At 48.7% G+C, this 20,683-nt stretch overlaps 1 protein-coding gene across 1 annotated transcript in view; it reads left to right on the forward strand.

Moving 5' to 3' along the window:
- Nucleotides 1-1,560: 1,560 nt before the first annotated feature.
- Nucleotides 1,561-20,683, forward strand: part of LOC141478773 (uncharacterized) — a 108,029-nt gene continuing 88,906 nt past the window's right edge. Inside the window, exons 1-14 of the mRNA XM_074167760.1 lie at nucleotides 1,561-1,626; nucleotides 2,047-2,152; nucleotides 5,578-5,758; nucleotides 6,202-6,361; nucleotides 7,862-7,955; nucleotides 9,498-9,671; nucleotides 10,651-10,811; nucleotides 11,942-12,071; nucleotides 13,982-14,098; nucleotides 14,644-14,799; nucleotides 15,976-16,092; nucleotides 18,246-18,392; nucleotides 18,602-18,721; nucleotides 19,351-19,509. Of these exons, the coding sequence (XP_074023861.1) occupies nucleotides 1,561-1,626; nucleotides 2,047-2,152; nucleotides 5,578-5,758; nucleotides 6,202-6,361; nucleotides 7,862-7,955; nucleotides 9,498-9,671; nucleotides 10,651-10,811; nucleotides 11,942-12,071; nucleotides 13,982-14,098; nucleotides 14,644-14,799; nucleotides 15,976-16,092; nucleotides 18,246-18,392; nucleotides 18,602-18,721; nucleotides 19,351-19,509 (1,888 nt within the window). The remainder of the gene's footprint in view (nucleotides 1,627-2,046; nucleotides 2,153-5,577; nucleotides 5,759-6,201; nucleotides 6,362-7,861; nucleotides 7,956-9,497; nucleotides 9,672-10,650; nucleotides 10,812-11,941; nucleotides 12,072-13,981; nucleotides 14,099-14,643; nucleotides 14,800-15,975; nucleotides 16,093-18,245; nucleotides 18,393-18,601; nucleotides 18,722-19,350; nucleotides 19,510-20,683) is intronic.

Raw genomic sequence — 20,683 nt, forward strand, 5'->3', positions numbered from 1 at the left:
CAGGGATCCGTAAGGCACTGATGAAAATCAGCATTTGGATGGTCGTCTTCTGTCTCAATGTGGCAGCTGGTATTTTTGGGCAGGATTGGGTGAGCTGGTCCCAGTGCCATTCACAGAAACTGGGGAGCCTTCCCCATAAAGACCAGTAAGATCATTAGGACAGGCTTCAATGCCAGCTGTTGTGATGGACACGTGCTCTCGGAGGATCTACATTAGTTGTCTCAGTACATATTATATTGCATTTCTGGTGTTATTTTAGATATGGAAACTCTCAGAACAGTGCCTTGCATTTATGAGTCAAATTATCCTTCATTTTGATTGTATTTTGGGCAGGAGGAAGTGTAGAAGTGTGAACGATGGGAGGAAGAGGAGAAGAGAGGATGGAAGGAGGCACATTTTGAAAAACATTGAAATGAAGGTCTCTGCAGGAACATTTCTGGAGGGACATATGGTTTTAATAATATTAACACAGAGGTCAGAAACCCAGTCAAAGGTTTTGCTGCCTCCTTGCTCCATGAAGGGTTTGTTATGGTCCAGGATGGGCCCTGCCCTACAGAGCTGAGGATTAAACGGGGAGGGAAAAGGGGATGCTGCCAGGTCAGCATTGCAAGAGTGATGGGATCTGAGGGGCGATGGGGTGATCTTGCCAAAGCTTGTAACACAACTCTTCCAAAAGAAGAGGTGGTAAAACCTAGTTTTCTTGGGTCTCAGCTCTGCACTTCTCCTCCGTTACTGGATTTTCTACAAGCTTATTTACTTCTAGTGTTAAAAAACCTACATTGGCTTCTTTTGTTTTGTTTTGATTTGGTTTTTTTGGGGCAAAATTGTGGTTTTGCTTTGAAGCCATCTCCACAGCAACTAATGGCAGCATCACACAGAGGTTTTGACAAGAGTTAGGAAGGAAGGACACAGCAGAGATCTTGATTACATCCAAGTACACCCAGCAATTAGGAGAAGAGAGAGGGAAAATAAGAAACAGAAAACACATGAGGGGATCTTAAGTCCTGAGGGTCTCAGAGATGGTTGTAGCTACGTGATGGGCAAGGTGACCACAGCCTTGGTGCCCCACAGTCTAGATGCACACCGGGCTGCTCCAGGCACTTGATCATCTTGCTTGTTTGGGGATGCATTTAGGTGGGGTTATTCCAGGCTGTGCACAAGAACTCAGCCTTGTATTCCAAAAGGGATCCGATCTATAACGCAATGTGATTTTTGAGGCTGCATGTTGTTAATTGGAAGGAACAATCCAGCCCTGGTAAAGAGCTAGGCTGGATGAAGTCATGGAGCTCGTCTTTTCCACGCTGGAAGTAGTCCATGTCTCCCTATGAAATCTGCTCAGCCCGAGACAAGCAGGTGGGGCTCAGAACAGGAAAAGAACTTTTTATTGCCCATTTAAAAAATTATAAAACCCCTTTTGGCAACCCCACATCTGCTACAGTTGTTGCTTCATAAAGAGAAGTCCCTGCTTTGCAGAGGGAGACTTCTGTAGCAATTTTGGGGAGTTGCTAAGCCATCCATAGGCAGTAACTAGAGCTTTCCACCTCCTTTGGCTGGTCCACGATGGTGGGCTGGATCTCCAAGGGCAGAAAGCACAAGGCAGTTAATCCTGGATTTAGGAACCTGAAGGTTAGTTGCAGAAAAGGCTAATAAAGGCTTGAGTGCAGGTGATTGCTGTCTGCAGTGATCTTCTACTGATCTTTCCTCCCTGTGTAACTGAGGGTAGCAGATGCTTCCCTCTGTCAACACACCACTAATATTCATGTTTAGGCTTAATTGCCTCAGGTTGTTGTTGCCTGAAGAAGGGTGCTGTTAGGGAAAGGTGCTGGGGGAACAAAGCTGATCTCACCCCTGTAGCTGGCATCAGCAAAGAGATGAAGGAATTAGTGGATCTGTAGACTTTAATGCCAATTCCCTAAGCCAAGATGAGCTTTTCTAGCTGGAGAAAAGCTTCTCTTGCCACTGTAGGCAGGTGGGAGCATCATACTCTCATTAAAGCCTCTTTCCTCCTGCAGATGAATGACTCTCCAGGCTGTGTGCTGACTCCAGGAACCAAGAAGGAGCTTCTTCCCAAGGAAGAGGAAAATGTTGTATGCCCAGATCCTTGTCCTGGCAGTGGCTGTGGTGCAGTACAGAGCTGTGGCCGTTCATGAAGGTATGTGACAAGTGGGCTACCATGAATGCAGAGCAGCTGGGGGAGATGCTGAGACACATCTTTTCTCCCTAGAAAAAGACCTTTTCCAAGCAGCTTCTTCTGCTAATGTGATGGATACGCACGAAGATGGTGTCATGGTGGAGCTGTAGTGCTGCTGCCTTTAACTTCTGCACAGGGTCCTTTTAGGTTGGGATCATCTCATAATCAAGCATCTCAGCTGGCCCCAAAAGGCAGGCAGGACCTGACTTGCTGCACTGGGGTTTATGGGGAAATTAGGGCTCTTCTCAATGTCCTGCCTCTAGTACCACCTAGCTGCGCCAGAGGAAAGTGGGGAGAAGGGGAAAATGTGTCCCCTCCTGTTTCCTCTTCTGATCTCCAAGAGATGGGACAAGCCACCACACAGGGAATATGAGAGAGAAGACATCAAGGCAGCCTTGAAGCCTCCTGCAGCTGTTTAGAGAATTGAGATGGCACAAGGGTTCACCTTCTCCCTGGCTCCCTGTTGCCTGTGCAAGCCCACAAAGAATTTTTGGGGAGGAGGTGCTGGGCCTGAAAGGCAGGAGACAAAAGGACCCCAGAGAAGAGCCTCACAGAGTTACAGCATGATCCACAGCATGTCCCTGTAGCCTCAGGGTCCTGCAGGAGGGGGAGGCTCCTTGAGAGCATCTGACAAAGCTAATCCAAAGCTCCCAGGACTGTCATGGGGTTGGGTAATGGTCCTGTGGTTCTTCTCTCTTCAAATTGTTCTGCAGCAACAAGCCCCCAGGCTTTGAAGGTGTAAATTCACCTGGACTAATTCCAGTTCATTCAACAAGGAGTTAATGGAAGCTTTGGCATCAGCTACAAAATTAACTTGATTAAGTTCCTGTCCGTCAATTAAGCCAATATACTTGACTATAATGCTATTTAATTCAAAGCTGGGAACACTGCAATAAATCAACATTTACAGGTGTCTCTGGCAAACCTGTGATTGATGAAACGTGGTAATTTTGGAGGTGCATGGAAAATTTCAAATAAAATCATATCCCCCGGTGATTAATATAGCTGTCTGTGTTGGTATTTTCTCCAGAAGGTACCAATCCAAATATGCTTAATATCACATGTTTCCAATGACAGCTTCAGGTACCTGATCCAAGCAGCAAATGCTGTCGGGTTTCATTGCGGAGCTGGGCCCCCCCTGGAAAGGTGCTGAGCTCCTGGCTCAGCATCTCACGAAATGGGCTCTGGTTACCCCTTTATAGAGAAGGGAGCACCATCCTACCCTTTCTAATCCCATGGAGCTCTTGCTTGTTGTCTTTTTCCTCGTTATCCCTGGATAAAAATGAGGGCAGGAGGATTGTGCGGGGGGTGAGCAAGACTCCCAGGGGCCAGGAATGGATGGAGGAGGCTCTCTGGGGATTTGGGATGTGGAGAGGTAAGTAGCAAATGTCCTCCTTTGCTTCAGTGGCATTTTGAGCGTGTTTCCCAGATCAGGGCCAAAAATGCAGGTCTCCCAAGAAAAGCTGTCTGCACTGCCTTGAGTGACTCCAAGAGGTTGGTGATTTTGGGAGGGATGGTGGATGACCTCCTCCAGGGTGTTGAAACTTTGTTGGGATTTTCTTGTGGCAATACAGGTTGTGGTTACCCTGGGAAGCTGTTGAATGATTTTCACTGGTTCTGAGGTCAGAGCCGAGGACTGGCATTGCCTTCCCTCCCAGTCCTTCTGGGGGAACAGGAACATCAAGGTCAAAGCTAGGGAAAAGGGGTAGATCCAAAACAGAAGTGGCAGCTGAGAAAAGAGCTTATGGTGATCTGCTGTTAGCAGCTGAGCTGCCTCCAAGACACCCCTGACAGCTGAAAAGCACTTACAGAGGTTTGAGAAGGGAAGGGAGATATCAACAGAGAGCTCTAGGAAGGAAAATTGAAATAATTGTCTCCCATTTTTGTCAAGGAAAAGGGCTTTATATTCCCAGCTGGGTACGAGTAGAACCAAAAAGAGATAGTCATTCTTTTTCTGCAGTAAACAGAGCTGTTAAGTCATGAAGAGCTCAGTGTCAGGACATGCAAAGAAAGATGAAGAAACCAAAAGCCTTGGGTAACAAAGACCCTCGGGCTGCCGTCCATCCACAGCCGGCAAATGACCCTCTGTCCTGCTGTGTGGCCAAAGGGGATTGATCAGGGACACAGCAATGAAGGAGAGAACAAAACCTGCATCTTCACAAGCCCTTTGGGGAGCCTGCTTATAGAAATGGGGTAAAAGTCAGGTAAACTGAAGAGGCGGAGCTAAAAAATACTATCCATTTGCAGCAGAAGCATGAGAACATCTCCCCAGCAAACTGGAACAAACGCTGCAGCCCAGCTGGGTGTGAGCTGGGTCTCAGGACCTGCGGCTGAAAGTCAAGGCAGAGGCTGGGTAAAGTCCAAAGCAGCAGTGACACAAAATGACACAAAAAATGTGAAGAGGTTGAGCCCAGTCCTGGTGAGCAAGACCCAAAATGCCCTCCTCCAGCAGTCAGCACAGTCTACTTTTTATCAGCCCTACAGTAATAACTCAGCATCTATCTGCAAGAGGGAGAGAGATGCCAAAGAAAATACAAATTTTGAACATCCCTTGTAGAGCCTTCATTAATTCAAGGTATCTCTTAAAGTCATCAGATTTCTGTCCATGGACTATATTTATTGGATGCCTAAGGAAAATTAAATTCAATTGAGACTGAACACTGAATAGGAAAATATGCCTTGATGTTCGTTAAACAAATTTCCCTGTACAGCTGTCCCTTCCCTGACAGATGTCATCAGATAGCTCTGGTTTGTACAGAAAAAATACTCAAATTGTTCATTCTTTGCACAAGAATCCTTTCCATGCTTGGGGCTGGTAAGGAAGAGGGGAGCGTTGCAAAGCTGAATGTCTCAAGAGCATCTCGAGCTCTCTGTACAAGACTGGAAGACTTGGTTGTTTTAGGGCTGGCGAAGCATGGGTGGCCAGGTGGCCCCATGTATGCATGGGTTTCTCACATTGGCTCTGGAGACTCTGATGCAAGAAGTCCAGGATGACTGGTGGGGTGGAAGGGCTGCCACATTCCCAAATTTCAGTTGTGTGCAGCTCAGGTGTCGACGTCTGCCTCTAGGCATGTGAAACCCCAGGCACCTTCTTGCTTCCAGCATGTCCTACAGACCTGCAATGCCTTAATAGATCTGGGTCTTGGTCTTTGTGCTTCAAATGAGAAACTTCCCCTGGGGGAGAACAGTAAAATGGAGAATTAGGAGGAAATTAAAGAAAACAAAGCGGCCTGTTGCTCTTGGAAGTCCATGATTACCCACTTCATTGGACCTAAGCAATATTCTTTAGCTGCAATATTTCAGGGGTTCACATGATTCAGAAGGGTTTAGCTCTTGGCTGGCTCATTTCATGGTGGATGATGAACCTTCTTGCCCTTTTCCCTCAGCATGCAGGACGGCAGAGGTGGCTGACATTCTGTTCCTTGTGGGACAGTCACAGGGCACAGGGAGGGAGAGCTCCTGGCTGGTCAAGGACTTCATCAGCAGCATGGCCCGTTCCTTTGAGAATGTGGTGATGGGCAAAGGAGGCATCCGGCTGGCAGTGGCACTCTATGGGGAGAAACCAAGGTGGGTCAGTCCATTCTCTACCACCAGCACCCAGGTTTCCCAATGGCTCTAGATGGGCAACCGTGACCCCACGGTTAAGGAGCTCTTGCTGCTCTGCTGAACCATTGCAAGAGCAGAGCAAGAGCTCAACCCCCAGCAACATCACCGAAGTCTAGAGGTGCTTGGTGATGGGGAACTCTTTCAGGGCAGGGAGGCTGGTATTTAATGCAGCCACAAGAAATTCCCCACCATCCAATTTTAAATAGTGTTTTACGGTAACAGGGCTCTATGGGACTCATACCCAAGACTTCCTTGACCACTGTGAAGAGGACTCCTTGCCTACATATAAGCTTTGTGTGACCAGCTAAATGTCAACATTATTGCTGGTCATTATTATTATCAATGCATCCTTGCTGTACCAACAGTGTTTTCTTGCCCCATTTTCCCCCATTTCTCATTCCTAGGATGAGTATTGAGCTTACGGATTACGTGACCATCGAAGAAATGCTGGTGGCAATTCAGGATCTCTCCCTCAAAGGTGGAAGCTTAAAAACAGGGTCAGCCTTGGCCTTCGCAGCTCACGCCATGTCCCGCCTGGACACACTGCGAGAGGACGCAGCAAAGGTAAGTGACCTTCTGTGATGACTTCCCTGGTGTCATCCTCAGTAAGGATCAGACCTCTAACTTCTTCCCCTGAAGACATGAATGAGCCGTTTGGGTTTTATTTATCCCGTCTGGTTTTTAGCTTGGGGTTGAGGTACCACATTTAGGAGCTCATTCAGCTTCAGGTCACTTTATTGGTGATAGAGGCACCTCCAGATTTTCAAAGGACTGACTAATTTTTTTTAAAATGCTCATATTTCCCCATGGATTGCAGAAGTACCCAGCGTTCTGGTCTCAAATGCCTCCATCTGAGTACCCAAATTTGGGGGCATAAGAACAAGCAGACAAGTTGTGGTGTTGGTGCACGTAGCTGTTGCTAGTAGCCTGCATCCATCCACTCTGGCGATAGAGAGTGGCAGCACAATTAGCATCTTACTCAAAAAGTAGACATGCTGCTGTGTCTTTACCTTTCAGACATCGGTTCTGGGTCACTGGTTTCTTCAGATCTTTTTTTTTTTTTTTTTTATTTTATTCATAATTTCTAAGGGGCTCTGAGAAAGCTGAGGATGCTAAAGAGAAGGTGCTGCATTTTGCTTTGCTTGGCAGGCTGGATGAAGCAGTTCAGTCTGCTCTGCTCTGATGGTAGACAGTCTTGAAATTAAGAAAGGGGGCAGCCCCATGGGGGCTAGATAGACCCCATGCATTGAGTCTGAAATGATCAGAGCCAGCTTTTGCCTCCCGTGGACCTCCCACATTTGCAGCTCAGTGCTGCACCTTCTCTTCTGCTTTGAGATCCTGCATGCCAAATGCAGTCTGCATGACCCATGCTGTCGGTGTGGTCAATGAGACCTGTTTTGGGTCACAGAGAAGGAAGGAGAACATGACGATACAGGTGGGATGTGTTAACCACCTCAACTGCTTAAAGGTGTTGCAGCAGGTTGTGTGTTCATTATATCATCCCGTGTGCCAGCCATATCTCCTGCTACATGATCTGACACGGGACTGCCCAAAAAGCTTGCAAGGTCTGGGGTTGCTGAGTTGGCTGCCATTTAAACCCAGGCTGTGGCTGAGAGAGTTCCTTACCACCTGATAGCACCATCCAGGTGCCAGTGGCCAAGTGTGTTGTCCAGGGTGCAGCTGAGACCTCCTTTAAGAGCTGCTCTTGTGGACTTCTAGGGGTGAATCGTCTCTCTGTGGTGGTATTAATCTCCTCCTGGACCCAGAGTTACTGCCCCAAGCAGAGGTGAGACACAGTTGGGCAGGAGGAAACATGCAGAGAAGATGCTGACACGAGCAGCAGCACTTATCCTCTTCTTCATGAGCTCATGCTCATGAGAGCTGATTTCCTGAGTTACCCCAGAGATGTGGGTTATCGAAGGATTTATTTTCAAGTGCCCATGCTTTTAGAGAGGTGGACTTCATCCAAGGTCTGACTTCTTAGTGTGAAATTCCTGCAGCTGTCTCTGTGACCTCCTCGTGTTGTGCTCTTTCATTCTCTGGCTCTTACACCAATTCTTGTAGGTGGTTGTTTTGATCACGGATGGAAAATCCGGCGACTCAGTTGAAGATGAAGCCCGGGTCCTGCAGGATCTGGGGGTGACGGTGTTTGCCATAGGTACGTATGGACACGCTGAGTTATGTGGAGCATCTCCACCCAACACTGTGTGTGCACCAACACACAACCTACGCACTGGGGAAGATTCATAGATTTCATAGAATCCTCTGGGCCGGAAGGGACCTTCAAAGGTCATCTGGTCCGACCCCCCCCTGCAGTCAGCGGGGACACCCCCAACTAGACCAGGTTGCCCAGGGCCTCGTCGAGCCTTACCTTGAATGTCTCCAGGGAAGGGGCCTCAACCACCTCCCTTGGCAACCTATTCCAGTGCTCCACCACCCTCATGGTAAAGAGATTATTCCTAATGTCTAATCTAAATCTGCTTTTTTCCAGTTTAAAGCCATTACCCCTTGTTCTGTCACTGCAGGCCTTTGTAAACAGACTGTCTCCAGCCTTCCTGTAGGCCCCCCTCAGGTACTGGAAGGCTGCTATGAGGTCTCCCCGGAGCCTCCTCTTCTCCAGGCTGAACAACCCCAGCTCCCTCAGCCTGTCCTCGTAGCAGAGGTGCTCCAACCCCCTGATCGTTCTCGTGGCCCTCCTCTGGACCCTCTAAGTGCACACAACAACCCCTCCTCTAAAAACTGCACCCATCCCCAGGCTCAGGCACTAGTAACTACTGCAAGTACAGGCAAATCACATCTGTGCTGTGCTTGGGTATTTTTTGTTGTTGTCGATAGCTGATTTATTCAGCAGAAATCTGCGGGTTTGCATCTGTGAAAACTACTTGCGAATTCAGGAGGAGTTCAATAAATAGTTCCATAAAAGTCAAAATGTTTTGATGTGACATTTTCAAAAATGAAATGTTTTTACTTTTGAAGCTTTCTCTTAATGGGGTTCAGAGACCGACTTCAGCTACGTTAAAAATGTCCATCAGAATAATTCCACGGGCAAGGAAAAGTTTCAGCACCTCCCTGCCCCCAAGAGCATTTATTATGAGTCAAATCTTTCCCTTCACCAAACACTTCAGGGGAGAAGAAAAGGATGGTGGTGGTGTTTCATTATAGAGAGAAACCAAGCTGATTTGGGCAAATCTGAGGTGAAAATTAGGCAGGGTTGGTTTGTTGAGCTTTTTTTCCCCCTTTTTTTAAATTCAACCACAGGAAAACCCTCCAAGCTTCCCACAGTCTCTCTCCCAAAGTCCCGTTGTCTGCTCATCCATCAGAAGAGCAGAAATGTCTCTGTATTCAATGGGAAGGATGAGGCCATATCCTGTCCTGGTCCTTTTCACTCTCCACCCCAAGAGAGCTTTCCACCTCTCAGCCCATTAGCAGCTGAATTACCCAGGTCAATCTCTAATATGCCTCCAGAGAAAACCTTGACCTCTTTTCCTTGATGGCTTCATCTGCTTCACCACTGCCCATCCAACTTGAGTCTCCATTCCTTGTTTCATTCTTCCCCGTGGGCAGCATGACTGAAAAGCTGGTGTGAAACTCAAAAGGCCTTCACATTGCTCCCGCTTGCTGTTGACAGACCTTGCCAATCCCTGGCCTGCCCTTGGAATGATGCTTGATGTCCTCTTTTCCTCTTCTTTTCTTCATCTAGGAATTAAGGGTGCTGACAAGAATGAACTGAACAAAATAGCTTCAGAGCCCACTGCAGAGCATGTGCTTTATGTTGAAGATTTCCACCTGCTCCATAACGTGGCCCCCAAACTCTCTCGAAGGCTCTGTTTCACTGCCTCGGAGCCACCACGACCCATCAAACAGACTGTACAAGGTGCGTCAGGGCTCCCCCTTTATCCTCCTTTCCACTTGCTTGAACCGGTCCTTTCCCAGTCCCTGGGTGTGCCAGCCACACCATGGAGATGGACCTCCCACATCCCCTCTGCTCATCACAAGGGAGCTTTAGGTGTTGGATGACCCTAGAGGAGCAGCCAGCTCATGGAGCTTCGGTTGCTTGGGGGCAGTGGTCCTGTGTATTGCGCTTGTGTCTGCATCTCCACGGTTTGTCTGGTGATAGTGGATCCTAAAAGTCTTGCTGCTGGTTCAAACAAAAGGAGCAGCAACGGGCTGTGGCAGCAGTTCTGCCCTGTGGGGGCTTTCATGATGGACCTCTCATGGTCAACTCCAGCAGCACAGCTCAGGGTCTTAGGAATAACTTAATTCCTTGCAGAAGATGCTAAGAGCAGCCAAAGAGATTTTAAAAGACATCTAGATCTCTCCCCAAACAGATACTGATGTTGCAGCAAATCAGGTGGTGGCAATCAATTCCTTCCCCACTCTTGACACACAAACTCATGAGATTAGTTAAAAGCATAGGGCAGAGCTTGGGGGAACCTCATCCAATTCATTAGGGGATCTTTTTTTACCTTTTTCTGTGGTTCTGTAGCACTTCAGGGCTGCCTGTGATGTGTCATGGAGAGTTCAAGCTTTCTGGCCAAATATTCTCTGGTGGCAGTAAGGAGAAGGGCAAGAAGGACCCAATGCCCTATGCGTTAAGCAGGTGCTCATAAGGGAAATGTAGCCAGAATGAGTTCTGTTTTCCTTTCTTGTGGTGTCAAGCAGTTTGCCAAAAGAAAACCTGCTTGTGTGGCTCTGGCCTGGAAGCAGATTCCAGCTGCTCCTGCACTCTCAGTCCAAGCAAGTGCCATCTATACCCAAGGCTTCTTCTGCATTGAATGGGTTGACTCCATCAATGAACCAGCACTGGTGCCACCACGGTCCAAACCAAAGGCCTCTCCTTTCTGTTTTTGCAGCTGAGAAGATCGTTGGCCCCCAGGATTTGTATGTCAGTGAGCACAGCCACAGCACGCTGAGACTCACGTGGATGCCAGCGACGGGGAAGGTGATGGGCTACCATGTCCATCTGCATCCCTTGCTGCCCTCGGGGCGGCCCGTTTCAGAGGACCAGCGGCAGGTAGAGTGGCATTACCATTTTGCAGAGCACCAGTTGCAGGTCGCGGTGTTAGGGTTTAGCCTTCTGCTGATGGCGCAGCGTGGGTAGGAGATGGTACCAGGTCCCTCAGCCCTCCCGGTGCATTGGCATAAATTGCTGAAGCTGCTCGCTTGAAGTGAAAGTCTATAGATAGACCATCAGATTTTCAGATGTCTTGATTGCTGATGCTAATTTTGGTATTGCTGTGGTGGTGAGATAGAGTTTCTGGGAGTGACAGGTGGGGGAAAGGTTGGGTGGAAGAAGGATGTGGCACAAAACTCCACTGGGATGGATAAGAACTGGTCAATGGGAAGCACTCTTTCTCCTCTTACCTCTACGATTCCACCTCTCAAGCCCATCCAGCCTCCCTAGCAAGATGCCCTGTTCCTCTTGCTGCCAAGATTGTTCATCTTGATAAGATCTCTTCTTGGTTTGGGTTTGGATTTGCCATGTCCTTGTGTGAGGGATGCTGTCATGTGTGCCAGCTCGCTCTGGCTCAGCTCGGTCACTGCACAAAGTCCGAGGGCAAGATTGAAGGGCAGACGATGTATGCCTAAAAGCTTTGATTTCTAATAATAGAACAAAGCTATGAAAGCGTAAATTATTAAGGTTAAGATTATTAATTATATTAATTATTAAGATTGTATTTAACAAGAATAATCATCCTTGGCTGCTTCAGAATTTCATAAGGACATAGGTAGAGACAACTTCTGTGTTTTCACTCTTTTGCCCTCAGGTTATGTTGAAATCTCTCTCTATGAGCTTAAAAGAAACTGTCTTTGCCAAAGACCATTGCTTTTCCTCCATTTTTTAAAGGGATTGGGGACCACCCTCACCCTTATGCAGAGTCTTATTTTCATGGAGGTTTTTTCTGGAGGTTTTTTTCTGCCACCCTTGGCACTGTCTTGTGTCAATGCTATGTCCAGTGTGGAACCAGATATCATTTGGGGATCACAGTGTTCTAAGTTAGTGTGTTTTAAGAGGCTTCTGCTCATGGAGGTCAAAGACTCCTCAAAGATCAAAGAAACTTCATCCTCCTAATCTGTTGCAAACATGGGGGTCGTCTTCTGTCATGGAGCTGTAACGATGTCCTTTGTCCTCCTGTGTGATAGATTGTGGTGGATGGTGACAAAAGTACCGTGCTGGTGACTGATCTGAAAGCCAACACCAAGTATGTCTTCACGGTGAGGGCCATCTATGCAGATACCGTTGGGGAGTCAGCAGTTGTCAAGGGGAAAACAAGTGAGTGTGTCTTCTGCAGTCATCCCTGTGTGTTCCTTGTCTGCGTGGGCGCAGGAAAAAAACCCACCCAAAACCATACATGTAAGGAGTGAGGGATGGAGAGGTAGGAATGGGGAGGAGGAACATCTGTGCAAATGTCCAGGATGTGGGTCGCAGGGTCGTGAGTGGGTGCAGAGTAATCCACGTGGTTTACCCACTTGAAAGCAGAGGGTGCAGCCTGCTGGAGAGCTCACATCATCTGGTTTAATAACCAGCAGGATTTAACAAATCCAGGCTGGGAGTCAGTTAATGTAACACTCTTGTACTCAGGATGAGAAAGCTTTTGGAGACCATGGGCTGAGAAACATAAACATGTGTTGCAGAGGAGGCCACAAAGATGATCTGAGGGCTGGAGCACCTCTCCTATGAAGTCAGGGTGAGACAGTTGGGGTTGTTCAGGCTGGAGAAGAAAAGGCTCCGGGGAGACCTTAGAGCCCCTTTCAGTCCCTAAAGGGGCTCCAGGAGAGACAGGGGGGGACTCTTTATCAGGGAGTGGAGCCATAGGACAAGGGGGAATGGTTTTACACTGAAAGAGGGGACATTTAGATTAGCTATTAGAAAGAAATTCTTTGCTGTGAGGGTGGTGAGAGCCTGGCCCAGGTTGCCCAGAGAAGCTGTGGCTGCCCCATCCCTGGAGGGGTTCAAGGCCAGGCTGGATGGGGCTTTGAGCAACCTGGTCTGATGGGAGGTGTCCCTGCCCATGGCAGGAGGGATGGAATTGGATGATCTCTAAGGTCCCTTCCAGCTCAAACCATTCTATGAGTTCTATGGAGAGATGTATACTCTAAACACCTTGTTTCAGAAATGGGTGGTCCAAAAGGTTTGGGTTGGCACTATGCATGCAATTAGGGCTTCTTTTCATTCAAGGTGGTATGATCATGGCCTTAAGGAAGTGCCCCTAGTAGTGATCTCTGGTGCCATGAATTGATCTAGGCTTCCTCTGGGTTCAAATCTGCCATGCCAAATTCCTTTGCTGTCACGTGGCTGGCTGTAATGACAAGGTTGTTGTCATTAGCAAGGAGCATTTGAAGGAGCAAATTCACTCTTGGCCAAACCCTGGTGCAAGGCGCTGGGTCAGATGTGATGGACGGAGCAGGTTTTGTCCCAGAAGTCTCTGCGCTACTTTAAGGGTTTTCGAGAGTTGCACTAATTCTGCTTCCCTCCCTGTTTTCCATGAAGTGCCAAGTTTGCTTTACCCGAGGTTTTTTGAAAAGAATTATTCCTTTCTTCCTTGTCTTTTGTTTCTTCCCCCACCCCCTGCAATGTCTTAAATTGTTTGTCTCCTTGAGGGAAGATCTCCAACAGGATGAATAAATAAAATGCCTCAATGAGGTTGATTCATATATACTTTCCAGGAATAAGATGGAATGTCTTAATAGGTGGAAATAAAGACATTTGATCTCTTCTTTTATTATTCCCAACATGAAGCCAGAGGCAGAAGCCATAAATCTGTCTGCCATGGCTGGATGGATCAAAATGGGCTCCTCTTTGTAAGACTTGCGTCCATAGGCCCAAGTAGCATTTGATTCATGTGTGCTTGCTCAGTCTCCATGAAACCACTGTGGAGTTTTCTCTGTCCAGGAGGAAATGCCTTGTGGGTGGTTGTTTCACAGTTCCCAACACTGTCAAGGAGGAAGCCCATAAGCACTCTGCCTTGGGGGTTTTCAGCTCACTTTTCAAACAGACAAGGGTTTGGTAGAGGGAGCAGTGGTTTCTTTTGGGGATTCAGCTGAGAGAATAGGGAGAACTGGTGCTGCTCGCTTTTGTGTCTCTTTGTCCTTGAAAACAAAAGATTTTTCCAAGGGTCTTTGCCACGGCACTGTATTGCAGCAATGTCACATCATTTTCTGCACTGTTTTTGTACCCCATAGCACCTGTGCCTCCAGTCACTAATTTCCGTGTGATAGAAGAAGGACTTTTTAGCTTGAAGGTGGCTTGGACACCTCCACTGGGCAAGCTGGAGGGCTACAAGATCTACATCCCCAGAGGTAAGTTCAGATTTTATCAATTTTTCTTGGAGTTTGCTTTAAAAGGAGCAGTGACCTGAGGACAGGAAAGGTGCTGTTTTGTCCAAGGAACAAAGCACCACAGAGCTCATGGCATTATCCTGGAAGGAGGCCAGGTTAGCCTCTTCCAGACAGTTTGGTTTCTCCAGGACAGAGGAGGAAAATCCTTTGAAGGACTTTCTTTTGAAGAACAAGGTGAGGATCGTGCTGTGGACGCCTTGTACACATTTGCACTGTCACATCCAGACCTACTATGGAGGTTTTTCATACTCAAATACCCGCTTTGGTGTGGATGTGGGGGTGAGTTCAAGCCTTTGGTATGGTTCACCCTCACCTCTGTGAGACCTGGAGGGCTGGGACAGCTTTAGCTACAGACATAACTCTCAGCAACATCACATGGTTTGGGAGGACTTCAACCATGCACTTGAAACCAGCTCCTATCCATGCTTTTCACCACGTTGTGAAGACATCACCATGGGATGTAGACAGGCAGTTGGAAGTCTTCATCACTCTTCCTGATTTTGCAGCCAACAGACCAGGAATGACCTACGAGCAGGTTCTGCAGGGCGATGTCTCATCCCACGTGCTGGATAACTTGCAGGAGGACAGAGAATACAGCATCAGCATCTACGCCGTGTACCCCCAGGGCCCGAGCCAGCCTGTGGCTGCTGTGGGAAGAACATGTAAGAGGTTTGACTCTGTCACTGGTCCCTTTTTGCCCCGGGCGCTGTGTTCACACCCTTTGCTGTTGATAAGCACCTCACAGTTGGTGGGTGCTGCAGTGTTATGTTTTGATGAACCCACAACAACTTATTGTTGTTTAGACAATTATTCTATCACCTGATGAGCCCTCTCCACCTGGGAAGGGGAATCAGGAAAAAACAAGGAAACCTGAGGGTTGAAATATGTACAGATTTAGTAGAATAAGACTAGATAATTAACACTGATAGTACTAAAGAACCAGTATTGATCCCAATACTAATGTAAGATAAACAAGGATTATACTCAGCCCATTCCCTCAGTAGGAAGCCGTTCACTCCCAGCAAGGGCAGCCAATGCGGGACACTGCGAGCGCTGCGGCTTTGGGAGGAAGGGAAGGGCTCAGGGCTCCAGCACCGGGGCAAGGAGTTCTCATGATGGCAGCCATCAAGGCAGAGAGAGAACTCTGCAGCAAACTTTCTAATTTATATTGAATGTGATGTTGATGCTATGAAGTAATCCTGTTGGACAACTTGGGTCTTGCTCCTCCTCATCCCCGCACCCGGTGAGATTGAAAAGACGGAGACCTTGAAAACCTCATACCATATCTGGCTATAAAGTAAATATTTTCACAAATTCAGACACTAGAGTCTTCTGAAAATTCAGTTTTCCCAAGCATTAGAAGAGACTTTACTGACAACTAAAATTACTGAAAGAATAATTCATTCCGTGTCACTCAAACTAGGACATGCAGCTACATGTGCCTCAAAAAGACAGGGTTCAGCAGGTCCTTCCTAACTCCAGCCTTGAGCCCTACTCTTCCCCCATCACATGCATGGACACAGACATGCTCAAACACCATCATGCTGCTTGGGAGGAAGGGTGGGAGATCTACCAGAGCCTCTCCTGCCCTCCTGTTTTGCGCCCACACTGCATAAAGCAAGCGAGGTAGTGCAGTAGAGGTGTTGGTCCTGGAAAGTAATGGTCACAGATATGTTTTATGAGATGCCTTCAGCCTGTCAGGGAGGACAGGAGCCCTTGTAAATCCCTCTCCTGGTGGCAGGCAGGCTGGAGGGAGAGCGAGGCAGGGAGGGCAGCCAGCAAAGTCCTCCACTGGCAAGTAGGTGCTCTGAAAGGTTTGTCCCTTGTCCTCCTTCCAGTGAAGCTCCTGCCTGTGAAAAGCATCTTGCTGCAGAACGAGACCACCGACACGCTCCAGGCAAGGTGGAGCCCTGTCCGGGGAGCAACGGGGTACAGGCTCACCTGGACATCAGCAGGTAGAGACTCAGGAATGGGGTGCATGCGTCAGTGAGCAGGGGCATGGAGAAAGAGAAGCTGTGAGGTCCCCAAGGCATTGGATGCACTCACACCTTCTGTGTCCATATATGCAACAAGAAGCTGGAAGAAGACAAGTTTTTTGGGTCTGTGAATGTTGGAGTTTTCTGCACATGGGGATAAATCAGCAGCTTGCAACAGAGAGCCATACCATGGGTTGGTTGATGGTAAACTCCACCATGGATGTGAAAATACCTGCTCTGGCTCTACATAAAGCAGGTTAAAAGGTACCCAGCCTTGTTAACATGGGATTAATGCCAGATTTACTGGACCTGGGTAGCTCTGGAAAGGATTAATAGCTGGAGAGAAGCTGGTGAAGTGCTCCATGCAGAGCTGTACACCCCATAGCCCCTGAGCATCGGGGGTTACTCCCTTTTTTGGGGTGACAGGTACCACAACACAGACTGGAAGTGCCTGTGCTCATTGCATTTCTCTCTGCAGCGCCAAGACCTGGCTTCATCCCCCAGCTTCCCATCCCATTATGCTTCTTTGTTCTCAGACAAATTTTGGTGTCTGAAGACAAATCTGCATTTGCAGCTGGAGCCTCCCCCCTGCCCGGAACCCAAACATATTTTCATTGCTGGTGTGGGGGAGCAGACGTTAGAAATTCAGGTTTGATGGCATATTTTGGCCTTGGGAGATGGGTGTTTCTGTGGTTCAAAGACAAGATGGGAAGTCAGGACACCTGGGCTCCATCACAGCCTTTGAATAAATAGCGCGCTCTCCTCTGGCTCATTTCCCCTGGTTATGAAATTAAGAGACATCTCCCACCAGGGGAGGGGGGGTTGTTAGTTGAAGAATAGCTCTGAAGGTCATCAGGAGGGAAAATTCTTTACAGGGAAGTTATAAAACTGTTTTTATTGCTTTGTAATGAATGGCTCTCCAGAAAAAATCATGGCACACCCCCAAACTCAGCTGTTTACCCAGTCCTTGCTCAATACCCCAGCTAGAAATGGAGTGTGCACATCCTCAGCCTGCCAGGTCTTTGAAGTGGGGACACCCCTTCTTGAGGGGACAGTGCAGGAGAGCCTCAGACAAAGCAGCACATCATCTCTGCTCCAGCTTTGCTCTTTCCAAGCAGCTCTTTCACCTGATACTGGTTTACCCCAAGTCCAAGGGTGGCAAAAATCCCAAGAGGCAGCCCACCCTCACTGCTGGGCCCTGTGGGGTCCTCCTCCCACATTCTGTCCCATCCCAGGGCCATGCCTTATGGATGCAGTGGCATTGGGATGGAGACACCTTCTGCCCATCCCCGTGCAGCCGTCACAGGCACTGGAAGGGTTTGATTTTTCTTCTCTGACTTCCAAGACAGAGAATGGATAAACACAAATGAGCGGCTGATCTGGAGAGAAGGTCCTTGGAGGGGGGTGGGAGAAGGGGGATGGGGATCAGGGTGCTGGTGGAGCAGAAGATGGGGACATGGCACCCTCCAGTGACCAAACTGCAAATGGCAGCTTCCTCCCCCTACAAACGCCAAACATACTGCTGCCTACACCTCTCTGCCCCTCTGAAACGGGGTGTGATCCCTAGGGATTAGGTTTTAACTCTTCTCCTGCCATGCCGAGAGGTTTAGCTGAGCAGTTTTTAGTCCACAACAAGGATACAGAAAGGAGAAAAGGTCTTTTGTGACATCAATTGGCTTCAGTATCCTGCAGGGAAGGCAAGATGACTCCAACACCAAGTCACCCGGGGCTGGGTAGAGTGTGGACCTTCTTACAGGACTGCTCGCTGACCAATACATGGCCATTTGTGTGTTGTTACCTGATTTATTTTCTTTGGCCTGCAAAGCCGTGAGTTGCCTTGACCTACTGGTGATCGCTGAGGTCTGCCCGAGTGGCTGTGGGTTATTTCTACCTGCCATATACATTAGCTCCTCAACCAAGATTTGTTGCCCTATCCCATCTTCAACTTGAGGACCTTTCTGGCATATGTGCAAGCCAGGAGGATGAAATGCTGTTCAATCTCACAAAACTGTGTAGTTCTCAAGTGGTTGTTTGCATGATTGCCCACTGCCCTCCCAGACAAGGAGATCCAAGGAAAGGGTGGTCCTCCTTGGTCTGACCCAAAGGAGCCCTGGCATCATTTCCCTTTGCAGAGGGCAGCATCCAAGACGTGAACCTCAGCAACACCTACAGCTACTACATGATCCAGGGGCTGCAGCCTGGCACAGAGTACACTGTTACCATCAACCCCATCTTTGGGGACATCGAGGGACCAGTGGTGAGCAGCAAAGCAACGACGGGTGAGTGCCCTGCATGAGAGATGGGAGCCAACCCAAGCAGACATGGATGAGGGTCAGGCTGTGCTGGCAGCACAGAACTGGTGTCATTTGTAGTCACCACCTTGCTCTGTCATCTGGTGCAGAAAGAATTCTGGGTCGTTACAGTTTTTGGGAGCCACTTAGAAGCTGTTGGGACCTTGATGCCATTGGTCAACTTTGCTGTCTTGCAGTGGCATCGAGTACCGTCCAGATGCTGAAAGTGAGTGAGATATCTATCAACAGCGCTCTGGTCTCCTGGGACTCGGTTGCTGGAGCCACTGGGTATCGAGTGGCTTGGGGCCCTACACCAGGTAAGATCCAGCCTGCATCACCTCCACCTCTTTTTGTAGCATGGGAGATAAGGCACTGGGAACCTCGGGGATGGTGGGCGTAGGGGCAGGTCTGGCTCATTAACTGGTCTGAACAGGCTCTCCCACAGCTTCAGGGCATGAATTGAAACCACAAGTTATTCCTGGACCTGGCCTGAAGTCCCAGGAGGCAGGGTCCCTGCAGCAACTATGTTTGGCCTGACCCAGCCCAACACATATCCTAGTGGGTGCAAGAGTCTTACACCACCTTGCCTGGTCATCCATACAGGGGCTTTGCAACTCCCTGGAGATGCTGGGGAGGGGCAGAGCACATGTTGGAGTCACCCCTGGACTGCACCACGTTACTGTGGGCCCTGGATGTGAGACCTGGTTTGGTTGCTTCAGTTCTTCTCAGCTGGTTTGGATCCTTTAGTCATCCAAAATACCAAATAAATAACCATTGGAAAAGTCTCTCTTGCCCCAGCATCCACATGGGTATCCTACAGCAGGGGTTCAGCTGGGTCAGAGATGGACTGCCAGGGAACACATGATGTCTTTCCCAGTATGCAACAAAGCTGCTCTCCAGACTCTTCAGTCTTTAGCTTCTTCTATTTATTTTCTCCCTTTGAAAGAGTTCTTTGCCAAAGACCGTCCTCGCCAGCTGGCCCTCAACAGGTCAATCACAGCCTACCAGCTCTGCAACCTGGCCCATGACACCGAGTATGTGATTTCCCTCTATGTGCTCTTTGGCTCCGTGGAGGGACCGGGGATCACAACCTCAGCCAGGACATGTGAGTACAGGCAGGACATTCAAGTAGCTACCACAGCACACAACCCTTGCGTGGCTGGTTCAATCTTGTCTATCCCTACAACGCCCTTACACCGTGCCTCCTGCACCCCGTACCCATCACCTCATGTCAGGGGCACCGTGGTGGTGGTCCTTTGTCCTGCTGACCTGTTGTGAATCTGCAAAGGCTGTGGGTTTTCTGCCTGGAAGTCTTCAGATGCAAACTGGAGCCAATGTGCTCTGCAGTTCATGTGCCATGGGCTTGGGCAGAGCTTCAGATATGAACTGGCTGATCCGAGCACACTGAGCTTCCAGGCATCTCAAAATCTAGACCAATGGCCAAAGTTTTCAACATTGTTAAAGAGTCCAGCTGGAAAAGAGATGAGACTTGTGTAAATTCTGCTGTAGGGAGCCATAGGGAGATAAAGAGAGAGGAATTTCCTAATGTGGTCCTTCCTGCCTGGTGACAAGGGCTGTCCCCTGCCTCGATGAAGGGGGGACTCCAAAGGGCTGTGCTGGAACATCAGGTTGCCTGGACAAGAGGCAGCAGATGCAAATTATTTATGTAAAATGGGGAAAGATGGTGGTGTAGTTGATGGCCAGAGTTTGTCCTCGTATGGCAAACTTTGAGGCTGCTGCATCTTGGGGGGCAAAGGTAGCAATGCCTTTGTGTGGTGAGCAGAAAGAAGAGGTGAGATTTGTACAGTACCACGTATATTTGAGAGGTTTAAAAGTGGCAGAGGGTGATTAGCAATCCTGGGATACAGTATGAAGATGATGAGCTGACCCTTGTGAAGAGTGGGCACAGGCAGACACTGATGTTCAGCACCTGTGGGAGCTCTGGGTGGACATTTCACCCTGCAGGCAGTGTGGGAGCACTGGGATCTAGATTCCACAGCTCCCTGGATCCCTGTCCTGGACTTGCAGAGATGCTCCCACCTGGATCTAGTGCAGAATACACTCCTCAGTACTAAGAGAAGTAGGACGTACCCATGGGGCCCAGACCTCACACAATCACAGAATGATATGGGGTTGGAAGGGACCCCTGAAGATCATCTAGTCTAACCCCCTGGCAGAGCAGGGTCACCTAGAGAAGGTCACACGGGAACGTGTCCAGGTGGGTTTTGAATGTCTCCAGAGACAGAGGCTCCACCACCTCAAGCAGTGCAAAGTGGTGT

Source organism: Numenius arquata, chromosome 2, assembly GCF_964106895.1.
Source record: "Numenius arquata chromosome 2, bNumArq3.hap1.1, whole genome shotgun sequence".
Classification (NCBI taxonomy): domain Eukaryota; kingdom Metazoa; phylum Chordata; class Aves; order Charadriiformes; family Scolopacidae; genus Numenius; species Numenius arquata.